The sequence below is a fragment of the Pygocentrus nattereri genome, chromosome 7, assembly GCF_015220715.1.
Source record: "Pygocentrus nattereri isolate fPygNat1 chromosome 7, fPygNat1.pri, whole genome shotgun sequence".
NCBI classification, from domain to species: Eukaryota; Metazoa; Chordata; class Actinopteri; order Characiformes; family Serrasalmidae; genus Pygocentrus; species Pygocentrus nattereri.
Window position 1 is genome coordinate 38,996,469 of NC_051217.1, and position 26,171 is coordinate 39,022,639.

The window sequence follows — 26,171 nt, forward strand, 5'->3', positions numbered from 1 at the left end:
CCATTAGGTACTGAGATGAGATCCTCAGACCCCTTGTGAGAACATATGCTGGTGCGGTTGGCCCTGGGTTCCTCCTAATGCAGGACAATGCTAGACCTCATGTGGCTGGAGTGTGTCAGCAGTTCCTGCAAGATGGAGGCATTGAAGCTATGGACTGGCCCGCCCGTTCCCCAGACCTGAATCTGATTGAGCACATCTGGGACATCATGTCTTGCTCCATTCACCAACACCATTTTGCGCCACAGACTGTCCAGGAGTTGGCGGATGCTTTAGTCCAGGTCTGGGAGGAGATCTCTCAGGAGACCATCCACCACCTCATCAGGAGCATGCCCAGGCATTGTAGGGAGGTCCTACAGGCACGTGGAGGCCACACACAATACTGAGCCTCATTTTGACTTGTTTTAAGGACATCACATCAAAGTTGAATCAGCCTGTAGATTGTTGTTCCACTTTAATTTTGTGTGTGACTCCAAATCCAGGCCTCTGTTGGTTAATAAATTTGATTTCCATTGATTTGTGTGATTTTGTTGTCAGTACATTCAACTTTGTACAGAACAAAATATTCAATGAGAATATTTCATTCATTCAGATCTAGGATGTGTTATTTGAGTGTTCCCTTTATTTTTTTTGAGGTGTGTGTGTGTATAGATATATGCCAAATGGCTGCTTTAAAAAAAGTTTATTTGCAATGATTTATTTTTTAAATAAAAATTATTTTTAAAATATAATTATTTTATTTATTCTAATTACTAATTATATGGCAAAGTTTTGTTTAGCTGTGTGTTTATATATGTATAAAAAAAAAACAATTGGATGATGAAATTTAGAATGGTCTTATATATAAAATATATATATATATAAAAAAAAATATATATATATATAAATTATACACACACACCGACCTACTTTTCCTCAGTCTGTCAGTTAAAGCGAAGCACGTCCTAAAAGCGGAACTCTAAAACAGGAGCTTTGAGACACGTCAGCTGAAGCGGCCGGAGCTGTTTGCTTGACGCACCGGCTCAGGCGCTGCGTTTCCTCGTCTGTGGACAGTCAAACTTCCAGTCCGGACGGGATTAGCGGGTATTTACACATTCAACACTGGACACTTCACACTCAGCAGTGGACATTTATCGCCACTGGACGCGAGACGCTCTGTTTTCCCGGTTTATATGCTCGTTAATGCGTTAGCTGCTGACATTGCATGTGGTGTGTCATCATGACAGGTATTCACAATGTTCACGTCCCCATGTTCTAATGTTCCCTCTCCCTCTCCGAGTCTCAGGTTCTCCGCCTCTCTCAGGTTCTCTTTCTTTCCCCTCACTGCTTCTCTTATTCTGATGGTCTGGTTCTAATATTCTCTCCAGAACCCTCTAATTTCCTGCTGTTGTCTGCTGGTCCCTTTCTGAGGTTCTCCTCGTGGCGTGTTCATGCTGCCTGGCTCTTTATGTCTGTCTGCCTGTCTGTCTGTCTCTGTCTGTCTGTCTGTCTGTCTGCTGCTCCTGGGTTTCGTTGTTTGTTGTATGTTATTATGGTCAAATGCAGTTTGCTTCAGTTACTTGTGAAGAGTGTCCAGCTCCGGTCATTTGGTCCACCTTCACTGCACTGCTGTTGCCTCTTTTCCTCCACCTGAGTCACATTATGACCTGATGGTGTTAACCTCTTATTCTCCAGGGAACTTTTCCCCCCATATGAATTTACACGACCTGATCGTAAGGCAAATTATTCAGCAACTGCATTAAATGCAAATCTTTTTTTTATTTATATACTTATTTATTGTAAACTCTCCATTCAAATTAACAGAACATGTGTTTTATGGTCTCACATATCACTGTATGCTCTCAATTTACTGCTGAAAGCCAAAAATCTCAGACGCTCTTTGTGTTATTTTATAAAAATCATTTTTACAGAGCTGATCACTGAAGACACGCCGTCTGTTTGTAGTTTATAGCCCAGATTTGTGTGTTAAAACGGGTCGACTTTCAGTAGAAGAACAAACTGTGTTCAGCTTCTTTTATTATAAGGGTTTAAAATGACATCACCATCTATTTGACTGGAAAGAAGAAGAAGACGGCGGCGCGGTGGGTGGGTGGGGGTCGCCCTACAGCAAGGAGGGCCTGGGTTCGATTCCCCGGCCAGGCAACCTGGGTCCTTTCTGTGTGGAGTTTGCACGTTCTCCCCGTGTCTGCGTGGGTTTCCTCTGGGTTCTTCGGTCCTCCCCAACACCCCCAAGTGCGGTGGTCCCAAGGAGTTTAAGCGGTCTTAAGAGTTTTAAGAGTTAAGGTCTTAAGAGTTTAATGAAGTCTTTCAGATTTATTGGTCCAGGAAAAACTAAACTGGTTGGTTGACTGTAAGACTGGAGCTAGAAAACACTGCATTAATACTTTGTTTAAGGGGAATTTGACTTATTTTCCAAAACGAGTGGTTCGATGTGAATAGTTTAATGTGGAGAAACTTACTTCAGTGTCTACAGCGGAACCAGGGGTCACAGTGTCTACACAAATATTGACTTTACTATCCAGAATAACTGGTGAATAACTGCTGTTCTCAGAAGAAAACCTTGTATCTCCAAAATGGTAACTTTACAGGAGAAAGAAGAAAATGACGAGTCAGTGGAACCAGACATGTTCCCAGCCATTCTGGCTCAGTTCTTTTAGTCCATTCATCATGAAATTTACATACAATGTAAAGGATAACCGGTATTTTCAAATTATGTAAAGAAAAAACATCAAAAATGTAGATATGAGGTTTTCTCCTGAAATCAGCAATATTAAGTATTAAGTTTAAGTTAATATGTTGATAATGATGAAATGGTGAAATAGTGGTAAATAGTGGTTTTGGGCTGGGCTGATATTTTTCTCTAGAACACCCTGCATGTACCTCTCTGCCATAAATGGATGTATTAGGCCAAGACTTTATCATAAACCTATACAACAATGTCTCTGGCATTGGGCAGCATATTCATAGCCATTTCATGTGATAGCTTTCAATGCAGGATCTTTTAGGGGCTCTTACATCCCTAATTGTTGCTTTGATTTTTAATTGTCGATATTTATTGGGTTAAAAATATTTCTACAACTCTATACAGATTAGTTTTCACACTTGGACATTCTAGCGAAAGCCCTGGTGGCATTTTCTACTGCAAGGAAAGCGACGCTACTCTGCTGTACTGTAGATCAAACAAGACACAAAAGCATTTATTTCAGTTTAACCTTCTAGTACCTAAAAGGAGGACTCTGTTGGTCTGGTGTTGATATACTGTGGTTCACATGCTCTGACATGTATGTGGTAGGACTGAAGTCAGTAAGGTGTGTGATACATCCCTGACCTACCGAGCCAGATAATGTTTGCTGTTCGTACTAAATTGACGTGGTTGAGAAACTTAACAGTTTAGCGCTGTTGTTGGCCACTTGTTTAGCATTTGTAATGGGATAGCCGAGCGCTCGTCACCAGACAGCTAAAATGAATGTTTTCTTTCTCAAATTATGACTATTACAAGAACTGCAGTCGTGCTTTTCCAGCTGATAAAAACAGCCCGCCAGGCACTTTCCCCCACTGTCCGATGACAGATTTGTGAAATGTTCCATTGTTTGGTGAGTGTTTGTCGTGTTCGGACCATAAAGGATCAGAAAATCAGCCTTCGAACTTGAAAGAAATAATGATTTGACATTTATCGCAATATGTATTGATACGAACGATATGAATTTAAAAAAATTCTTTGGCTATATTGGCCAGCTCTAAGAGCAACTAAACTATTCAATACAGAAAAGATGCCTAGTGTTGATAATATTTCACAATACTGTATTGAAATTGCTTCAACTTTACTTTACACTAGTGCTCAGCCACTCTCGTACTTGCTGCCTCTACATTATCAATACGGACCTCACTGACTTTTCCTTTCTACTCAAAGCACATTGGATTCATTCAAGTGACAGAATTCATGCTGATGTGTCCCGTTCTTCCAGGTTCGTTGCGGGCACAGCTGGTTTGATGCCCAGTGAGCTACCATGGAGCTGTCTGAGTCCATAAGGCACGCAAACGGGAGGCAGAGGAAGCCTGTGGTGGTCACTACGGACATGAGTGACCGGGAGGCCAAGATGTCCGACCAGGAAACGGTAGACGAGGAAGAGGCCCTGATCCGGAGCTCAGACAGCGAGGATGGACACCCCAGAGTGCGCAACGGTATCCGAGGAGAACTGGGCAATGTATCCCTGCTCCTCTTCCTCTACATCCTCCAGGGCATTCCTTTAGGACTGGCCGGCAGCATCCCTTTGATCATGCAGAGCAAGAACGTCAGCTACAGAGACCAGGCCTACTTCAGCTTCGTCTTCTGGCCCTTCAGCCTGAAGCTGCTGTGGGCGCCGCTGGTGGACTCGCTCTATGTCCAGCAGTTTGGACGCAGGAAGTCCTGGCTGGTGCCCACTCAGTACCTGCTGGGGCTCTTCATGCTGGGGCTGTCGTTCACCGTGGACTCTCTCCTTGACACGAATGGATCTAGGGGGCCGGACGTGGTCACCCTGACTTCCGTCTTCTTCATGCTGGCTTTTTTGGCGGCCACGCAGGACATTGCGGTAGATGGCTGGGCTCTGACCATGCTGTCCAGGGAGAATGTAGGATACGCTTCTACTTGTAACTCTGTGGGTCAGACAGCCGGCTACTTCCTGGGGAACGTCCTGTTTCTGGCCCTGGAGTCGGCTGATTTCTGCAACAAGTACCTGAGGTTTGAGCCGCAGGAGCAGGGCATTGTCACACTGTCAGGTATGATAGTGATAAGTAATGGACGTCTAATGTTCTCCAAGGGTTCTTTAGTAAAGAAAATGGTTCCATATGATACCATGAACACTCAAAGAACCTTTACATCATGATTGATGGAGAATGAGTTTTATACGGTTCTAAATAGAACCACCCACGACCCTGACGGAGAAGTGGCTTAGAAAATGGATGGATGGATGGATAAATAGAACCTTCTGAAAAGTGTTAGGCTTATTCTAGTCTTAAAAGCTTGACATTGTAACAATAAATAGAACCCTTTTCAGAAAAGTTTCACGTAGAACCATCCACAGCACATTCTCCATCAATCTGAACAATTCACCATCGTCCTGAGGGTTCTTTGAGTGTTCATGATTCAATGTAGAGCCATTTTCTGTACTGAAGAACCCTTGAAGAACCATATTTTTTTTGAGAGTGAATTCACCTATTATTTACAGTCGAAACGGTCTTTAAGTACAAGTTATTCATTTAAAAGAGAATTACAGGCATCAGCCACTAAATATAATGCCATGATGTTCTAAACGTGGCACATTCGCTGTTTGGACCAACTCTGGGTTGCATCACATTTATAATATAACAATAAATAAATATCATAAAAAGCAAAAATGTGATGGGATCTAAAAGATGCAAAAGGGAAAAAAAGCATACATATAAAGAAAAAATATTTTAGAATATATTGATATTAATATATTGATGTTTGTTCACAAACTTCAGAAATGGTTTATAATACTGTGCAAAGGTCAAAGGCCTGTTTAATGTTTTTCATCTCCAGTCAAAGTGACGAATAAATACAAGTAATTTTTTTCAAATTCATTTTTTATTGTCAGGAAAAAAGGAGAAAACATACCTTTACCAGAAAATTACAATAATTGAACATAATATCAGGTTTTTTCAGTATTTTCTATGTCCACAGTTTCATTTATCAGAGCTTCCATTCTTTTCAGAAGACTTGCTTTCAATTTTTAACATTTTCCCACGACTCCTGATTTCAGTCTTAGAACTTGGTTGGATTTTCTGTTTATTTTGATCCACATAATTGCAAAAACATGCAATAATATGGCTTTTTTTGTCCGTTGTCTATTAGTAGAAATGTTGTAGAAACAGTATAGTTTAGTAGATTATGCTACCTTTGATCTGCTAATCAATATCTTTTACATGCCTTAGACTTCTTGTTTTTCTGGGGGATCGTGTTTATGGTGTCCACTACCCTGGTGGCCATTATTAAGAAGGAAAACAGCAAACAGCAGCGCTCCAAGAAGAGGCCGAAAGAGGAGACCCAGGGCGTTTTGGAGACCTATAAGCTCCTGTTCTCCATCATTAAGATGCCTGCCGTCTTCACCTTCTGCTGCTTGCTTCTGACATCCAAGGTAGATACTGTGGACGCAAAGCCTTAAATCAGGGCTGTGTACATCTACTTCTGGAGGGACGCTGCCCAGCACAGCTTTGGTAACTCCTCTAGTCGAGTATACCCACTAAACCTGGCAGTTAACAGACTAGTTGAACCAGGTGTGAGAGACCCCTCAGCAGTGTAGCATCACTAATAGTGTAGCACTAACAATAGAAACTCAGTAGTGTGTCATTCTCTCTCTCTCTCTCTCTCTCTCTCTCTCTCTCTCTCTCTCTCTCTCTCTGTCTCTCTCTCTCTCTCTCTCTCTCTCTCTCTCTCTCTCTGTCTCTCTCTGTCTCTCTCTGTCTCTCTCTGTCTCTGTCTCTCTCTCTCTCTCAGATCGGATTTTCTGCAGCAGATGCAGTGACAGGGCTGAAGCTGGTGGAGGCCGGTGTGCCCAAAGCTGAGCTGGCTCTGCTGGCTGTGCCGATGGTGCCCCTGCAGATCCTGCTGCCGGTGGTTATCAGTAAATACACAGCTGGACCTCGACCGCTTGACATCTTTTACAAGGCCTTTCCTTTCAGGTAACATGCTAGGAAAATGAATGTCTTCCAGGATAGTAAAAGTTTAGTGGAGCTGGTAAACTATTTAGGAAATGTTTAAACTGACAAACCCACCAGTCAAACTCTGAAGAGTCACGTTGTTTTTTGTGAATATCAAATGTTCTTAATGAGAGCTTACCTTTTCTAATGACTATCATGCGTTGTTTGCTTAAATATTTATTCATCACACATTTACACCTTCTACTTTGAGCAACCTGTGGATAGTAAATCTGCATCATTCATATGTTCTGTCTGTTAGATCCTGTGTTAAAAGTTGTGCACCATGAACTATTTATGGACATATAAACGAAGCGGCAGTGCAGTATGTATAAATGTAAAAACCAAAGTGGCAGTACTTAGTAATATGAGTATATATTTAGAAAACTGAAAGTTCTCCACAAGCAGGAGCCAGTAATAGGCTGAAAATATTCTACACGGAGTAGCTGTTATCTGGCTGAAAGTTCTCCAGAAGGGGGCCTTACTAGCAGATCCCCTAGATTCTCCACAAGCAGCAGCCTAAGGTTAATAATAATAACCACCATCTTTTTAATTTATTTGATGCTTTTCTCAAACCCAAGGACGCTTTACAAAAAGTAAAAAAAATAACAAAATAGGTAATCAATAATAAATCAACAACACAGAACACACACACCTCTACATTTCCAACAGCTAGCGAGGGGGGGGTTTACAGAGGCCGCAGGGGAAAGTCTCACTCCACAAGTATTGGGCTTCATGCAGGCAGCCAGCCCAGGAAGCCTCGAAGATCGAAAATGTCCTTAGCCCTGAAGGGTGAGCATTTTCCTGCAGCTCAACACCACCAGTTCAGTCCAGGCAGCTTCCTAGCTGCAGTACAGCGTCACCCAAGTGACCGGCCCTGACAGCCATGTAACTGCGATTATAGCATCGCTTAGGCTGCCAGCCCGAGAGCTGCTCACACAGCTAAACACAACTAGTCCAGGCAGCCCCACACCAGCACCAACCAAGCAGCCAGCCCAGCAGCCATGTGTCTGCAAAGCTTAGGTCCCTGGTCCGGGCAACCTCGCAGCCACAATACTCCGTCACTCAAGAGACCGGTCCAGGCCACATCTTAGCTAGCATCACCCAAACAGCCAGCCCAGGAAGTCTCTGAGCCGCGGGTGGAAAATCACTCTCGGCTGCAGTTTCGGTAGAATGATGGCAAACTCCTCAGCCAGCAGGAAAACATGGAAACACACACACACAAACAATACCAAACAAAACAAACAATGTAAAGCAGCAGCCATGTTGCGCCAGCATACTTACAACAGAACAAATACGTGCACACATCTCTGTAGCAGTGTTCTAGCAGGTTCTCCACAAGGGCGCTCTGTTAGCAGACTGAAAGTTATTTATAATAGGATGCTATTTGCAGTCAGGAGGTTCTTAAAATTGGGCCACTACTAGTGGGCTGAAGGTTCTCCACAATAGGATAATACAAGCAGGCTAGAGTTCTCCACAAGAAGGAGCTATTAGCAGGCTGAAGGTTCTCCACAATAGGATGACATAAGCAGGCTAGAGTTCTCCGCAAGGAAGGAGCTATTAGCAATCGAGTGTTCTCGAAAAGAGGGTCCTCTAGCAGGCTCATGGTTCTCCACAGTGGGGCATTATTATCAGATTCTGCACAACGGGGTGCTGATAGCGCTCAAGTAGGTTTCAGTGCTTCATTACAGTGGTGTTTTGCATCATTGACCTTATGTGTCCTTGTTTGTGGCTGTTCCAGGTTGCTGATTGGTTTGGAGTATGCTCTGCTGGTGTGGTGGACTCCCAGTGTGAAGCATGATGAGGGCTTCCCTGTGTATTACTACGCTGTGGTGCTGCTCAGCTATGCTGTACATCAGGTGAGCCTGCGTACAATATCTGTCACATTGCCAAGGCGTTAGACTGGAGAGGAGCTCCGGGACTTTTGGTTAATGTGAATGGTACGAAAAACTATAATCTGCTGCAAATATAAATAATTCTTAATGCAAATTTCAGTGCACTTAATGATTCAGTGTGATAGGCAGCTCCTAGACCCACCCCTCCCTTTCTAATGTTTCATGATCATTCATTTTTTTGGTGCTGGACATTTATGTAATTGCCAGTTTTCACAATCATGCAAGTATATTTTCAGTCTCTCCTGCTGTTTAATGCTACATGAATTAGCCCGTTTTGCCTTTATGTACACTAGATTGCTGTAATCTAGTAATTCCAGAGCTGTTTAATTGCAGAGGTTGCTATCTTAGATTGCAGAGCCAGATACGATTATCACTGCTGAGATGGCTGAATCAAGCTTGTCCTCGTACAGTAGATCTTTTATGAAATCGATGGCTTTGTGTAACTATGTTTACTGGCGGTTGTTAAATGAGCTCCACAACCACCCAGCTAGATGGATAGATATTGATATATATAAATACACTTATTAGGCATAACTTTATGACCACCTCTTTGTTTTTATGCTCATTGTGCATTTGATCAGCTCCACTTACCATATAGGTGCACTTTGTAGTTCTACAGTTACAGACTGTAGTCCATCTGTTTCTCTGATACTTCATTAGCCCCCCCTTTACCCTGTTCTTCAGTGATCAGGACCCCCATGGACCTCACAGAGCAGGTACTATTTGGGTGATGGATCATTCTCAGCACTGCAATGACACTGACGTGGTGGTGGTGGTCGTGTGTTAGTGTGTGTTATGCTTGTATAACTGGATCAGACACAGCACCGCTGCTGGAGTTTTTAAAACACTTTGTCCACTCACTGTCCACTCTATTAGACACTCCTACCTTGTCAGTCCACCTTGTAAGAGTAAAGATGTAAATCTGCTGGTGGACAGTTTGTGTTGGTCATCCTCTAGTCCTTCATCAGTGGTCACAGGACGTTGCCCACAGGACGCCGTTGGCTGGATATTTTTGGTTGGTGGACTATTCTCAGTCCAGCAGTTACACTGAGGTGTTTAAAACCTCCAGCAGTACTGCTGTGCCTGATCCACTCATACCAGTGCAACACACACTAACACACCACCACCGCGTCAGTGTTACTGCAGTGCTGAGATTGATCCACCACCCAAATAGTACCTGCTCTGTGAGGGTCCATGGGGGTTTCGACCACTGAAGAACACTGACTATTGAATACTGTACATTGAAAATGGGGGGGGGGGAGGATTATGTTCCCTGACTAAAGGTACTGAGATGTATCCTTGAGGGTCTCACCCCAGTGACACTTTCATACCTTTATTTCTGAACGTGTGGAAGCATGAAAGATAACTCCTGGATGTTACTCCCACTGATGTTTATGGCAAGGAGGAGCATCTGAAAAAGGCTGGCATGTATGCAGATGGATACTGATTCAAGTAATAGATGTCTAAGGAACTATTTAGGCTGAATAGGCTAAACAGCACATTATAGGTCAAATAGGAAGCTATTTATATTCAGCCATTAGCTACACGGCTCCCTGTCTTAGATTTAGAGCACTATTAGGGCACAGAAGCCATAGTGTCATTCACTATCTAGGCAGCAGAAAACCGTTCACGATTCAGCTGTGGCATATGCTAAAGCTAAAAATATGAAATGCTATATTAGATGCTAAATTAAATTTCTTAATGCTGTACATGTTAATTAATATTTCTTCTCTTTTATTTCTGCCTTGTTTGAATACATTTTGCACTTTGTTGCTCTTATGTTTTCTCTGTTTGTCCACCAGGTGGCACTGTACAGCATGTATGTGGCCTGCATGGCTTTCCACGCTAAGGTGAGCGACCCAGTGATAGGCGGCACATACATGACTCTGCTGAACACGGTGACGAACCTGGGGGGAAACTGGCCCTCCACACTGGCCCTGTGGCTGGTGGACCCCCTCACCTCTAAAGAGTGCCGGGGAGCGCCCAGCCAAACCTGTGGCTCTGTCGAAGAAGCTGGGGTAAGTTCATCATCTCCACGCTACTAATGATTTGCCACACAGCTCGCAGTGCGTATATTGTGGCCTGTGTTTGGTTTAAAGATTGCTTGAAGGTGCCATATCAGGAAAAATAAGACCAACACATTTTTTCCCATTTTTTTTTTCAATTTTTCCAATTTTTATTATTTTTTTTAAGTGTTTGATATAGTATGTAATTATTGTGAAAGCTACAGGTTCACACCCCTATATATTCCTGTATAGTCCATATATGGAAACTAAGCTGCAAAAATTGGCCTGTATTGAATTCACTGTTTTTTGTGATGTCACAAATATCAACACATTTTCATATATCTGCCTATTTGGCCTATAGCAGTTTAGCCCCGCCCATTTATCTTGAAGTTATACACTGATCAGGCATAACATTTTGACCACCTGTTTGTTTCTACGCTCATTGTCCATTTTATCAGCTCCACTTACTGTATAGCTGCACTTTGTAGTTCTACAGTTACAGACTGTAGTCCATCTGTTTCTCTGATACTTTGTTTACCCTGTTCTTCAGTGGTCAGGACCCTCATGGACCAGTCTCAGCACGGCAGTAATGCTGATGTTGTGGTGGTCTGTTAGTGTGTGTTGTGCTGGTCTGAGTGGATCAGTTTTTAGAACTACAAAGTGCACATATATAGTAATTGGAGCTGATCAAATGGACAATGAGCGTAGAAACAACCAGTTGGAACGGAGGTCATTTGCATACGTCAGTCTTAAAGGCACAGTAACAAAAACAACCTGTTTTAATCTAAGGGAGAAACCAAGGTTGGAAAAAATGGCCGTGTAAAAATGAATTATGACTGGCTTTGGTACATAAACAAAGCTGCACAGAGGTCATTCGTCCATGCAGTCCATATATGGAGATTAAGCTGCAAAAATGGCTCAGTTTAAGGTCGTTGGGCCTCATTCACCAACCGTTCCCTACCTACAGTTTTTATGAAGATTCTGACATTCAGCAGTGTTTTCTTTGTTATTTGGGATTTGTTCTTAGGAAGACCAGAATCTACACACACTCAGAACAGAGGTCATTTACATATGTCAGTCTTAAAGGCATGGTAACAAAAACAGCCTGTTTTAATCTAAGGGAGAAACCAAGGTTGAAAAAAATGGGCATGTAAAATGAATTATGACTGTTGTTCATACAAGCTGCACAGATGTTATGAAGTGGTATTAGGATAAGAGCCTTTTAATGGAAACCGTCACTCAGCAATGCTTCTATTGCCCTTAATTAATGAGAACCAGTAGGGGCCAAACAACTGTGTGGAAATGAGCTCATTGAAAAAGTGAAGGTTGATTATATTTATTGTTATCCACATTATCTTGTTTTTTCTTCGTTAGACTGGGTTGATCAGAGGTCACTAATAGTCCGGACCCAGACGCTGTCCTATGTGGACCTGGGTCTTTAACCGATAAACAATGGAGAACTATTTCATTTCGACGGGGTGGTCCTATTTTAATTGGCGTAACCTTTCTAGTCATTATGCTAGCTTTAGTGGTCCGGGAGACTCACAGACCAGTCACATGCGTTGTACATATCAACGTGACGCTACTCAGCCAATCAGATCTGTGCATTACGATGAGCACTGAGACTGGAGGGAGTGATGCAGACACAGGGCAGGGACGAGGCGAGAAACAGCAGTCAGAGAAGAAAGTGAGTCAGAGGGAAGTCATTTCACATGGTGTTCTCAAAAAAGAGAAAATCTGAAATAAATGTTGAAATATCACTGAATTATGCTTGATTTGATTTGACATTCCTTTGTTGACTGTATAAGATGTTGATATTCCTACTAGGCTACTTCAGTAAATAGTATATGGCACTTAATCATAATAATAATAAAGTAAGACATCGTGATGTTCTGGACCTTTGCTTTGTTCTCTAACTGGACCTTACTGAATTTGAATGAAATACCCCTGGTGTAGATGATACAGGTGGAATTAGTTTGTCTTGTTTTAACGCAGCACTTTTAAATATGCATAGAATGGGTGAATTCAGGACCCCGGACTGACTCTCCCGTTCTTATTCTGTCTTACTCTCTCCTTCCACAGCTGTGTGTTAAAGAAGGCGGTGCGTGTTTTACGACGCTGGACGGTTACTACGTGGAGTCGATGGTGTGCGTGGTCATTGGGTTATGCTGGTGGCTATTCTTGGGGAAGAAAATGAAGCAATTGCAAGAAGAGGGCTCATCAGCGTGGCACTGCAGGATCCGCAAATAACACAACGTTGTCGGACACCACGAGCACAAAGCCTTGGACTCGAAAAGGAACAGTTGAAATGCTAGCACTGTTAACGATGAATGAATAAAATCTGACAGGGGACTGATTAGGGTGATAGGATCTGCATTATGCTGACTATCCCCCACTGGACTTCACTGCACTTATGATTAGCAGTGTTGGCATTTCTGGTTGATGCATCACTTACACTGGCACACTTTTCCTTTTCAGGACACTGAATGCCTTCCCGTATTTCTCACACTCGTAATTTTCTTTCTAGACTTCCGGCTGCTGGGCCGAGGCTCTGATAAAGGAGCTTTAACCTTCGTGCGGTTTGCAGATTAGTACGATTTTCCGTACTGGAAGGTCCTTACTGTGGCTTCTCCCTCTCCATTTCACCATATGCGCGATTTAAAACGGGGGAAAAGAGGGCATACGTTTCATTCATAGTACTTTGTGGTTCTGTACTGTGTCGGCAGGATTCGGAACGGCTCTGCCATCTCGTCTTCTGTTCTGAATATCTAACCAGGCTTACTTGAGTTTCCTGTGCCTTGTTGGTTTTTGCTTTGCTTTGTTTGCAGTTCCTAGATCGAAAACTATTCCCAGTATTTGCTCTGAATCAGGAGAGTGGAATATTTTAAACATCAGCCTCGTTTGTTTTGTTGCTTTGTTCATTTTTCCTGCACCGAAGCAAAAGGGAAGTTTCTCAGCAGGGTAGCTGTTCCTACTCTGAACCAAATGTGGGATGACAGTAGATTCTGTTTCATCTACCGACTGAAGCTCTGTTACAGCAGTTTGGCAGCGCTTTGGATATTGTTTGGCACCTACAGGTTATTTTAGAGAAACAATGAGCATTTTATATATATGTATATAAACTGATAAGGGATAACATTATGACTACCTCCTTGTTTCTACGCTCATTGCTCATTATATGTTGCACTGGTATAAGTGGATCAGACACAGCAGTGCTGCTGGAGTTTTTAAACGCTGTGTCCACTCACTGTCCAATCTTAGACACTCCTACCTTGTCAGTCCACCTCGATGTAAAGTCAGATATGATAACTCATCTGCTGCTGCACCGTTTGTGTTGGTCATCCTCTAGTCCTTCATCAGAGGTCACCGGACGCTGTTGGCTGGATGTTTTTGGCTGGCGGACTATTTTCCGTCCAGCAGTGACATGATCCACCACCCAAATAGTACCTTCTCTGTGAGGATCCATGGGCTCCTGACCACTGAAGAACAGGATAAAAGGGGCTAACAAAGTGTCAGAGAAACAGATGGACTACAGTCTAACTGTAAGTGCACCTATGTAGTAAGTGGAGCTGATAAAATGGACAATGAGCGTAGAAACAAGGAGGTGGTCAGTATGTTATGCCTGATCGGTGTACAAATAGTTGCCTCACACAGATGAGATCATGCTAAGTGTTCTCCTTTTATTAGTGATATTGTTTTTTTTAAGTGACTAAGGATCAGGGATTGACCCGTCATGCCTGAAATGGTGTATATCTCCTGCCTTTATTTTGTCTCTATGTTTTCTTGCCCTGTGACCCTGAGGGAGAAGCGGCTTAGAAAATGGATGGATGTTTTCTTGTCAGTATGTTGGGTGCAAGTTAAATGTGTGGGACTGAATTCACCATACCAGCTACCTACAGCGTCTTTACTGAAGGAAATGTCATTGTTTTGTTTGATTACTGATCCAGTTTCATATTTTTTTCAGCGGTTCTTCCCATCTACCTGACCCATTATGGTGAAATATGCTCATTGCGGCCACTTTTATATCTAGCTGATGTCACAGTGAGTCACCAGCACTTTGAAGAGTTCACCCAGGGTAATGATATCTCACTGAGAAAACCAAACAGCCATGAATAAGATGCCTATTTAATGTCTTCTTTACCTTGGTTATGCATTTTTCTGTTCTAGTGCATCTGGAAAGTCCATGGTTGTCATGTTTGGGGGGGGGGGGGGGGGGGAGTTGTAAATATCTTTGAATTGTTCTGAGGAACAATTTTATCTGCCTTCCCAAAGTGTAACGTTATAAAGAAGAATCGACATATCTTCTATGTAATTAAAAGAAGGTTCTGCAACATTGCGCGTTGTTTTGTATTAGATAACCTGCGATACATAAAGAATCGCCTTTCTGTGTTTGGGCTGCGGCGCTTGCCGTCTTCGAGGGGGCGGGGCGTGATTTGTAGTTTTTCGCACTGTAAACAATATGCCGGGCTCGTGTGCTGATGAGGAGAAAGACGAGCAAAAACGTGCGTTAAATATCATCACAGTGGTGTCAAAGTTTGCAGACGAGAACTTGACTCTAGTCCGGGTAAGGCGTTTCACTTGGAATAGCCTCAGTAACCGACAAAAACTGAGCAGTGACGAAGCTAAAGTCAGCGTCTTATTCGAATTTCGCCGTTCCACCTTAAATGGAGCAGCAGTTGTATTAAGGCGCCTGAGGCTTAGCGCGCCAGAGCGTAGCTGCTGCAGCATTTAAGGTGGAACGCAGAAGTTCGAATAAGAAGCTAACTTGAGCCTCGTAGAAAAGCGTGTTAAATGTTGTAAATAGCAGGCTGAATGTGTACGCTTCCAAAGGCAAAATTGCTTTATATAATGATTTTTTTCTTCATAAAATAGCGTTCCTGTAGTGGACTTCTTGTTCTTTTAGCTATGGTGTGAATAAACTGGATAGATAGGTTACTTTATTCTTCCCGAAATTTAGCAGTCACGCAACACCGGGCAGTTATGATAAGAAGGGTAATACAGTATAAACATAAAAAACCTACCCACAGGCATATATACAACTAGAAATGTACATCTCAGGTAGCTAGCCTTGCGCAGCAACGAGGCTGAAGCTGGCTTTCTATTTGCTAGCTTCTACTTTTCCGTTCTACCTTAAATGCTGCCAGAGCCGTTCAATTTGGCAGCATCTTCGTGTAACTTGCGGCGCCATTTAAGGTGGAACGGAAAATTAGAATGTAAAAAAGAGAATTTAAACTTGAATTTGTGCATAAACCATCCATATGAGCACATGTCCACTTCTTATTTATTTATTTTTATTATTATTTTTTATATAGACACTTGTATCGTCTCTTTGCCTTTGGAGGTAACAACGCTTGTCTTTTTCCTGCAGAACATCAGCACAGGGCTTGCAGTGGCTGGAGTGCTTATCATAGCAAGAAGCATCAGACTGGTATCTCTGCACTTCTGGACTTTCTGTTCTACTATTATGAATTCCTATTAGGCTTCATCACAGCCTAAAAGTCATTTATATCAGCCCAAGTCAATACATAAGATGGACTCAACTGTGTGGCTTTTCTGTTGTGGAAGGAGGGTAATGATCCAGGGTAGTGTAGAACCTAAAAGGACGCTATGACCTAAATGAAAAATGTCACCATTGCTTCGTCTGCTGCAGACAGGCCCACTCAACTGCTACGCAGTGGCACTATGTTCCCGAGTGTGAGATTTTTTCCTGTTTAAAAACTATAAAAACCCATTTCTGATGAGGTGTCTTGAAGGTGGGAGGATCTTTTGAAAAATTCCAAGCAGTTTGCGCTGGTGACATCCTGTATAAATAAAAATAATGCGTGGTCATGACTTAGTAAGGCGTGGGAGCGAGATCCTAATGCGTGCCCACGACTTAGTAAGCCATAATCTCGTTCCCATGCCTTACAAAGTCATGGCCACGCACTAATAAGGTGTGGCCACACTTTATTTTTACTTACACCGGATGTCGTCATCAGGGCTCCGTAGATATGTGACAGAGGGCTGTTTGAATTTTTTTCCCACTAGCTGGCAAAGGCAAAAGGAAGCTAGATAGCTAATGTTACTGCTAGGAAGCTGAATATCACATCTTTATTTATAAGTGGTACAACATGCTGCATGCTGGGAATTGTAGTGAGAAAACAGTGATGGATGAAAACACACCAGAAAGGATGCAAAATTGTGAGTTCTGTAAAACTGAGAGTAAGGAATGTAATGCTGAGCTACAGAATGTACCATTAAAATGACGAATAACATCTGTTTGCTGAAGCTGCAGTTTCAGATGTGCAGTTTTAGGGCATAATGTGGCTTAAGATCTGGGCCCAACAGCATAATGCGTCACATACCGTGATCAGGCACAACGTTATGACCACCTCCTTGTTTCTACAGCTCCACTTACTGTATAGGTGCACTTTGTAGTTCTACAGTTACAGACTGTAGTCCATCTGTTTCTCTGATACTTTGTTAGCCCCTTTTACCCTGTTACCCAGCAGCGCTGCTGTATCAGATCCGTACCAGCGCAACACACACTAACACACCACCACCATGTTAATGTTACTGCAGTGCTGAGAACGATCCACCACCTAAATAGTACCTGCTCTGTTAGGATCAATGGGGGTCCTGAGCACTGAAGATCAGGGTTATTACCATCAACAGCATTACGTATAGAAAATGAGTGTGTGTAGGCTCACTGGTGGTTTACGGTCGTAAAAAAAATGTCTATATTTGCACGGTGAAAATCACGACCCCTGGTTCCCATCACCACCACTGTAAAGGAATCGGGGGTCAGTAAGTTTCTCCCTAATGAACCATTGACTAATGGAACATTTAGTGAAATTCTAAATGTAACCAATAGGGGGTGCCAATCTGAAACCACAGCCCTGGAGCTGCAGGACTACGACTGCTGGCTCTCTGAAGGTAGACAATGTTGACCATTAGTTAATCAGTAAAGACTTAAGAGTTCTTAAGCTGAATCAGCAGTTTAGAGCAGTAATAACACGGAACTGGGCAGTGCATGTGGACAGTTTAGTTAAATTGTTGTGTTTTCAAGCAAGTTATTTTATTACTTGAATGTCAGAGGTTGAACGAATGAATGAATGCATGAAAGGTTCTTTCTTCTTTTTGCTCCTCAGGTCACTAAATTCGGCTCTCCGTCTGAAATCCCAGCCCGCTTCATTGAGAGAAACATCAGTATCAGAGGCAGAGTGAGGAGCGTGACGGAAGGAGGCCTTGAAGTGGAACACATCCCAATTTATGTCCCCTTAGTGTCTCCCCTGCTGACTAAACGTAAGAGCTCAGACGCCCCCCTCCTTCACCCTAAACCTCCAAACAAAAGCCCACCATGCCCAACCCCAGCAAGACCCAATTAATCACTCGTCATTAACCCAGCAAATTCACTTTGCAGCTGTCAGAGACCACCACGTTCATCTGAACAGCTGCCCACAATTCTGAATTAATCCTCATTGTGAATCCCAGTCTTTTGGGATTGTAAACACAAAGGTCTGTCTCTCCAACTGTCTCCCTGCAGGCTGACGGGTTGTTTGGATATTTTTTTTTCATGTTCTCTCATCATTTCAGCTCTCAGCGAAGTTGATGTCTCAGCTTGTTTTTTTTTTTTTGTCTTTTCTAAATTAGGCTTTTATTTTCTCTCACTGAAGCGAGAGAAGTTGTTCTGATGCGACAGACGGCACTCACACTTATCCCCCTCTCCTAATTCAATTGGATGGTTTGAATAGTAAACATTTGCACGTTTACAAGATTTAGTTTCAGTCCACTTTGATGAAATATCCCGGTAAAGCAGTTAGTGGAGAGAGAAGCGCCCGGTGATTGAATTACAGGCCAGCCGTACCACCAAAGTGGGTTTAAACGATTCAAATAAGCTTTCCTCAGCTCTATAGAAACCAGAGATCAGCTTTTATTGCCAACTGAAGTGAATATAAAAGGATTATGACTTTCATTCTGAGTTGATGGCCACGTCTGACTAGTGTGTGTATATTCCATATGGCTGTGGTTTAGGCTTTGTCCTCTCTGCTTGTTCATCAGTCGTCTCCGAATAAGAGTTTTTATTCTGACCTACGATTGTCTGCTGCCTACTGTGCCCACAGTTGCGCTTATTTGTGTAGGGAGCACTAGAAACGGATTCAAATCACTCTTTCTCTGGTAAGATACAGCACCAGTCAACACTTTGGACACATCTACTCATAGCAGGGGGTTTCTGATATTCACTATTTTATAATTTTAGTATGATAGTTAAGAAAAAGACACCGAGCCACTTGGGATGCATTTTGAACAGACTAAAGAAACCCATGCATTGACACCTTACAGAAGAACCGTTCCTGGTAATCCACCAAAACTGTAACTTTCAGTAGGACCCTATGGTTCTACGGTAACACCAGAGATGGATTTGGACGTGTGGTGGTGGATCTGTGATGCTGTGGGTCTGTTTTTTTTCCCCCTTATTCCCCAAAGACCCTGGCCAACTTGTTCACATGCATGATATCATGGAATCCTTCAAATATCAGCAGACTGCCACAGCCTGGAGGCTTAAACTGGGCCTTGGTTGGCTCTTCTAGTACGACGATGATCCAAAGCACACCTCAAAAGCAACACTGACCACAAAATCAAGATTTTGCCAGGGCTAACCCCCGTCTCCTGACCTAAACCCAACTGAAAACCTGTGGGATGAGCTGAAGAGGAGAGTCCACATGGATGGACCTCAGAATCTGAAGGATCTGGAGAGGTTCTGCGTAGAAGAATGGATTCAGATTCCTTTCCATAAGTTCTCCAGTCTTATTAAGTGTTACAGGAGAAGACTCAGAGCTGTTATCAAGAGCAAATAAGTGAAAGGGTGCCAACAATTGTGGCACATGCAGATTTGAGAAAAGTACTTATAAGTACTTATAAAGGTTATTCATCCAGTCATTGTACTTCATATAAAGATTAGGGTTTTGTTTAGATTTTGAATGAATAAGCAATAAAGCATCCTGTTTGCAGTTGGTTTTTACCAGTGTTTACCAGGGGTGCCGATATTTGTGGAGCGCACCATATGTTTAACAGAAAACTACACAAACCAACATTAAGTGTAATATCAAATCTGTTAGTCTTTCATTTGTCCACTTTTGTGCACTCTACCGGCACTTTAATCCTTCCATCCTTACGTTCCTAAAAGAACCATTTCTAGCTGTGTCCTCCCATCAAAAGCTGTTCCCAAAGATCTCTCGGACATTATGTTCCACTAAGGCCCAATCCCATTTCTTATTTTCACCCCTACCACTTGTTTTTGAGTGTTACCTTGTACCTTGTTACGTGGTAGTGGTTACAATCTTCCGTACGAATTTGGACCCTCAAATAATAAGAGCATTACTTTATTAAGAGGCTACTAGCGCTGCTCTGTAGGAGACCCTGCCAGTCTGACAGCAGAGGAAGGAAACGTTCAGTATTAACTAATTTTTAGTTACTAATTTTTACTAATTTTTAGTTACTACTCTTCAGTGATATGAAGCTGAAATCAGCTATTTGCCAGCTTCTCGTTCGAATTTTACTGTTCCACCTTAAATGGTGCAGCAGCACCTAAAACTGCTGTGGCATTTAAGGTGGAACTGGAAATTTTGCTAGCTAGGTACTGAGACATTAGCATACTGCAAGCGATTTTTTAATGCTTGTTATGAAGAAAAGGACCATAATACATTGAAACGACATTATCGAAGATAAAACAGTGGTTATCGTAGTTTTTAACAGAGAAAATTCTCCCATTTGTGGGTTTCTTTGGTCGCTTGCGCCGCCATTCTTGCTGGTTTTTCTTTTTTCTCTGTTTGCCATGTTGCCCTGAAGGGTGATGTAGCCCCAGCACTTCAACAAGAATCGGGACTCCCTACTCATAGACGTATACGTGCAAAACTGAGGGCTAAGGGGTGAAATGAGTTGGGCTTAACATTCACTCACGCAACTAACTACGCACTCACCTTACATTTTTCTCTTGCTAAAGGTGATATTAGTGGACAAGGACCACAACAGGACCATCCCAGTAGTGGCATAGTAGCAGTACTACTTGTGTAAGAAAAATTAAAATAAAGGCAAGTTCAGTGAAAAAACAGGAGTTTCCAAAACTAGAGTTCGAAAAAATACTTCATAAAAACTACATAGATAATAAACTCCTAACAACCACCTCCAAGACCTGGTAGACCACCAAAACTGCCCCCAGCAGATAAACAGCATCTAAAACTTTCATCCTTGAGAGAGAGGAGAAACTCAAGCTGCTTCAGATCTGAAAACATCCACCATCCTTCCACTGTGAGAAGACTCAGCGCTATGGATCTGAAAGGATGTGCAGGTGTTAAGAAGTGACTGAGAAAGGAAAAAAGAAGCTGGACATCTGAAATGTGGAGTGAAGTATTATGGGATTACTTGAATCATGAAAAGCATCCAATGGAAAACGCATCAATGGAAAACGCAACCAACTTCTAAGACTGAACTTTTAAAGGTATATTAAACTGAAAGCAAGTCTCCTGAAATGAACGGAATAAAACATTCTAATAAAGTCAGTAGGGAAAAATATATTTCTGTATTTGTTTTATAGTCGTAAGCCTTTTGATCAAAACGCTACATAGATTCAGTCACGTGTGTGCAAACTTTTGACTGGACTGGTCTTCTTTCTCTGAGGCACGTGGCACCAGTTTGTGTCTCATTGTGTCAGGATAATGTCATCCTTAATAATCTTAGCCACATAAAGACTCGGACCACAGTAAAAACATCTTTCCTCTGAAGGCCTTTTGAAGGCAGACAGCCCTGCTTGTCTTTTCCCATCGTAAAGGCTCTTTGAAATGCCCTCGTGATGAACCTCCTTTTTAAAGGGTCACTGGACAGAGGTGACTAAATGAGCTGACTCTTCTCTTGCAAACCATTCCCACCCCCCCCCCCCCAACAGGTCAGCCCGTGGCCTCCCTGGATGTGCGTCTGGCTGGGGTGGAGCTGACCCCACAGGGCTGTGACTGGCTCTCTGAATGTCTTAGGCCACCCCAGATGGTGTGGCTCCGGCTCATCAGCCGTCAGGACCAGAGACTGCATTGCCTGGTGTCGGTCAGCAGGGTAGGTCAGATAGCAGAGGTCACATCACACCATGAAATGGGCATGCTTGACCGAGGATAGACTTTTAACCCCCCTATAGGTCCCCCATGATGTATACCCTTTAAATGGGACGCCTTATCGCGGTTATTTTGATTGTTAAAGAATGTAATGTAACAACATAGAAATTTGGCTGATTTTTATTTAGTTTGTGTCAGTAACTGTAATTTTGAGTAACAAAATTTATGAATAGGGATATAAATAATGTGCCAGTTTGCATTTATATAGTATGGATTAAGAGTTTAGAGAACTTTTAGAGTTTTTCTGCTTGCTCGCTACCATTGGTAATAAGTGCAGCTGGTAATTACACTGAATGTTTTTGTGAAAAGAAAGAAAAATGTAATTGTAATGCTGTAATTAATGTAGTGTTATTTCACTCTTTCTGTCCGCAGGGTTCCCTGTTTAACACATGTGTGAATGAGGAGGTCTTGCGCTTAGGTCTGGGCAGAACCGCCCCTCTCCAAGGCCTGGACCCTCACTCTCGACTCTACTTGAAGCTCCACAGACGGCTGTTGAAGTCCGAGCTGAAGGCCGAGAGGAAGGGGGAAGGCCTTTGGAAAGAGGACAGTCTGAGAGAGCGGCTCACTCGGGCCCTCAGCGACAACACAGTGGTTAAAGCCGTGAAGAGAGTGTTGAAGTGGATGTCAAGGGTGAAGGATCGGTGAAGCTGCCCTGGCCACCTGCGACATCAGTGTTGGACGAACTCCTTGTTTATTTTTTTATTTTATGAGAAATATTTTAGTTGTGTGGTCAGTTCCTCCAGCACCATCACATACATCCGTCGGCCACTTTATTAGAAACGACTACCTGGTGACTAGAAACTGACTGCAGTCCATCTCCATGTCCGATTTGTGTTCGCTGTCTTCTAGCTCTTCATCAGTGGTCAGTTTCTAACCACAGAGCCACTCTGCCTTCATACTAGCAGCACATACACTACCATGTCAGTGCCACTGCTGTGCTAAGAATGGACCATCACCCAAAGAATATCTGGCCAGCAGTGGTCCTTTGGCCATATTGGGGTAGAGAGTAGCTAATTGTGCAGCAAAAGATACGATGCAGATAAAAATAAAGTATAAGATCTGCCATAACCTTTACACAGGCCACATTTTTTTGTGTTTTCTTTTCCCTAAATATTAAATTCAACACATGAATAATAATAATAGTAGTAATGTTAGTAATACTGCATCAAAATGTGCAGAGACTTTGTACTTGTTTTCACCCAGAACAGGCAGTTTTAACAAGTGGCACGAAACATCTGCTTACGACTGTATATAGTGGACCTAAGTGAACTTCATAAAGTGGCCAGAAACACAAGGTTGGTGCTTCTAATAAAGTGGACAGTGAGTGCTCTTGTTAATCATTATAGTCCCTCGAACAGGTAAGAGCAATATTGGCTACATTCGAGTAAAACAGATATCGTGAATTCTGGCCTCTTTTCCACTGTAAGACCAAACAATTCCGAGCGCGTACTGTTACCCTTATAGTAGCATTTACACATGAATATGGTTTGACATAGAACCATGCTCAGCATGTTTTTCTTGGTGTCGCCAGCTAAGCTTACTCAGGGCCTCAGAACTGTTTGGTGGTGTGATGCAATGACGTATTCGCTGAATGGTTCTGTGTTTATGTCGGTGTTGTGCTGCGCATCCTGCCAAAGCAACATCTGCTAAATGTTAAACAGCTCTGCTTGCTAGAAAAAGGAGTTAGTTAGCATTAGGTTAGCTAGCATGCTGCCAGCCCTTCCCACCACAGAACAGGTTCAGTTCTGTCTGACAGAAGCTACTGACAGAAGTTTAGAAGATGATGACTGCAATCTGAGATGATACAAGCTCGTATCTCCACATCTGTCAAATGACAGGCTAAGGGTTCCATTCGTTGCAGTACAGGCTTGGTTCCAGCTAATCGATGCTCAGATAACACCCATTTAGAGAATAAAGACTCCGAGAGCACAAAACTGAGTGACTGGTGTTGGAATGAAAGCAGGAATCAAACATGTTCTATAGCCTTTAGCCTGTGAGCTATTGCTGAGCCATGAGTGTGTCTCATTTTCTTCTGGTTCAGATTTAGCAGCACAGCAGAAGAAAAAAGAAACTGTCTCATAAGTCTGCACCAGAGTGGAACTACACATTATGGCTTTGAGAACCATTTGGCTCTGCAGTGGAAAAGAGGCCTATAGTGTCATTAGCCATAACAAGGGGACGGCATCTGCATTCGGTTAGCCAGTGAAAGCATGTAGTCTAGCATTTGATGATTCTTCTTAGCCTACCCCAGAAATGAAAGGCTAGAACGAGTCCATCCAAGCAAGCACTATGATGTCCTACTTAAAAGATTTGGTACAACTCTGACAGTTCGCCTTAAGGGAACTCTTCCATCTCCTTCCTCTTCTTGAGCGTGCTTTGATGCAGCCAGCACTTGTCAAGTCTGGATCTGTTGGTTTTCACACATGCCTGCATATACAGTCCGTCCCCACATTTCACAGCAACACGTGAGGCTTCTTAAGATGTCTTTTTGAACCAGGATCAGTCTCGTAACTGCGTGCATCCTTGGAGTTTGTGAGCATAATCCTGATGACTAAGAGCATTTTTGCTTGCTTGTCTCCATGTCCTCATATCCCACAATCCTTCTGGTTCCTTTTTCCCTGAAGAAGGAGGGGGGTGGGGGCATATTATGCCTGTGACAAAGCTGATGGGGGTCTTGTGGTGCACCTCTGGAGACAATAGGGAAAGGGCAGGGGGGGAGCTATTGCCATAGAAACGCCAAATCCAGAAGACAAAGTGCATTGAAAAAAACGTGGTACCTTCTCATGGTCCTAGAGGCCCTACACTGTGAGAAGGGGATAGTAAACCAAGGAGAGTATTGAGGGGAATGAATCAGAGTGGAGGAGAGATTAGCTGCTCTTGAGAGCCAGAAGCAGTAGCTCTTTATGCTCTTATAATGGCCCTGGATCTTTTTTTAATCACGCCAAACTTGTGTAAAACATGGTTAGCCTTTGTATCTCTGTGTATGCTGTAACAGACGCTGATGTTCTTGGTGATTTGGTGACTTTGGCATGATTTAATGGGCCAAGTTGTTAGTCTCTTTATGCTAAATTAACTTCCATGGCAGGCGTTAGAACCTTCTTGTCCTTCTAACAAAAAGCAAAGTGTTGTAGGAAGTGCAAGTAGCAAAACTCAGTGGGGATGGAAGGCTGAGTCTTGTTAGGCCAAAGAGTAAAGAGTTAAGCAGAAGCTTAAGAAGCGTCCTATGGCCCCCCTGGTGTGTTGAGAACCAGAGGAGGTCTTATGGAGGGGACGTTTTTGCTGAGTCAGCACTGGGTGTGTATAATTCAAATTACAACTTATTGATTTTCAGCAGCAGCAAAAACATTTAACAGAACATTGTCAGCGTTTACCCAACCATTTACTGTACACTTGGCACAATGCAGTCAGACAAGTACTGTTCTCCTGGCAACCGCCAAACCCAGACTCATCCATTGGATTGGCAGATGGAGAAACGCGAGTCATCACTTCTCCAACACGTCTCCACTGCTCTAGAGTCCAGTGACGGCGCTTTACACCACTGCATTCCAAGCTATGCATTGCACTTGGTGATGTAAGGCTTGGATGCAACAGCTCGGCCATGGAAACCCATTCCACGAAGCTCTCTCATTGTTCTTGAGCTAATCTGAAGGCCACATGAAGTTTGGAGGTCTTTAGTGATTGACTCGGCAGAAAGTTGGTGATCCGCTGACCCCGCTCTGGCATTTTACGTGGCCGACCACTTTGTGGCTGAGTTACTGTCGTTCCCAAACGCTTCCACTTTGTTATAATACCACTGACAGTGGACTGTGGAATATTTAGTAGTGAGGAAATTTCACAACTGGACTTGTTGCACAGGTGGCGTCCGATCACGGTACCACGCTGGAATTCACTGAGCTCCTGAGAGTGACCCATTCTTTCACTAATGTCTGTAGAAGCAGTCTGCAGGCCTAGGGGCTCGGCTTTATACACCTGTGGCCATGGAAGTGATCGGAACATCTGAATTCAATGATTTGGATGGGTGACTTGCACTGTATTGCAAAAGTATTATCTTCTAAAAAATTAATAACTTGAAATAAACGGCTGTTTTGACTGGAAATTAAATACATGTAGTGGTCTGTGCACTTTGAATATACAGTACATCACTACGTCTGATACTTGTATCTGTGCCACACACACTACTTTGACACTTCCAGCGGGGTCTTACAGTGGTCCCTTTCCACTGATAGACGAGGTAGAGGACGGCTGATAACTGGTGCAACAGCAGATGGGCTACAGTGAATTAGTGTAAAACTACAAAAAAAGTGCATCCATTTGGTTCCTGATAAAAACACCTACATTGTACATACGCCAGTGAGCGTATGTACAATGTAGGTGTGCTTAGTAAGCTGGCAGCCATATTAGTGCATATCAGTGTTGTTACACTACATAGTGACCACATG

General features: G+C 42.9%; 2 protein-coding genes across 4 annotated transcripts; both read left to right on the forward strand.

Moving 5' to 3' along the window:
* Window positions 1–955: 955 nt before the first annotated feature.
* slc33a1 (solute carrier family 33 member 1) lies at window positions 956–13,730 on the forward strand. Of its 2 annotated transcripts, none has more exons than XM_017715423.2 (7): window positions 956–1,080; window positions 3,963–4,755; window positions 5,932–6,134; window positions 6,494–6,678; window positions 8,435–8,552; window positions 10,391–10,606; window positions 12,677–13,730. In XM_017715423.2, exons 2-7 carry the CDS (start codon window positions 4,005–4,007, stop codon window positions 12,842–12,844), a joined length of 1,641 nt encoding a protein of 546 aa, XP_017570912.1. In that variant the 5' UTR covers window positions 956–1,080; window positions 3,963–4,004; the 3' UTR covers window positions 12,845–13,730. The 2 variants fall into 2 exon arrangements, with proteins under 2 accessions (XP_017570912.1, XP_017570913.1); XM_017715424.2 differs by lacking the exon at window positions 956–1,080 and adding an exon at window positions 1,090–1,223.
* A 1,276-nt stretch (window positions 13,731–15,006) lies between these two features.
* On the forward strand, window positions 15,007–25,069 carry c18h3orf33 (c18h3orf33 homolog (H. sapiens)). 2 transcript variants are annotated; one of them, XM_017715421.2, is made up of 5 exons: window positions 15,007–15,158; window positions 15,963–16,022; window positions 17,725–17,878; window positions 21,516–21,676; window positions 22,105–25,069. In XM_017715421.2, the coding sequence occupies exons 1-5, from the start codon at window positions 15,054–15,056 to the stop codon at window positions 22,375–22,377; spliced, it is 753 nt and encodes a 250-aa protein (XP_017570910.1). In that variant the 5' UTR covers window positions 15,007–15,053; the 3' UTR covers window positions 22,378–25,069. The 2 variants fall into 2 exon arrangements, with proteins under 2 accessions (XP_017570910.1, XP_017570911.1); XM_017715422.2 differs by lacking the exons at window positions 15,007–15,158; window positions 15,963–16,022 and adding an exon at window positions 16,031–16,288.
* The last annotated feature ends 1,102 nt before the right edge of the window (window positions 25,070–26,171 follow it).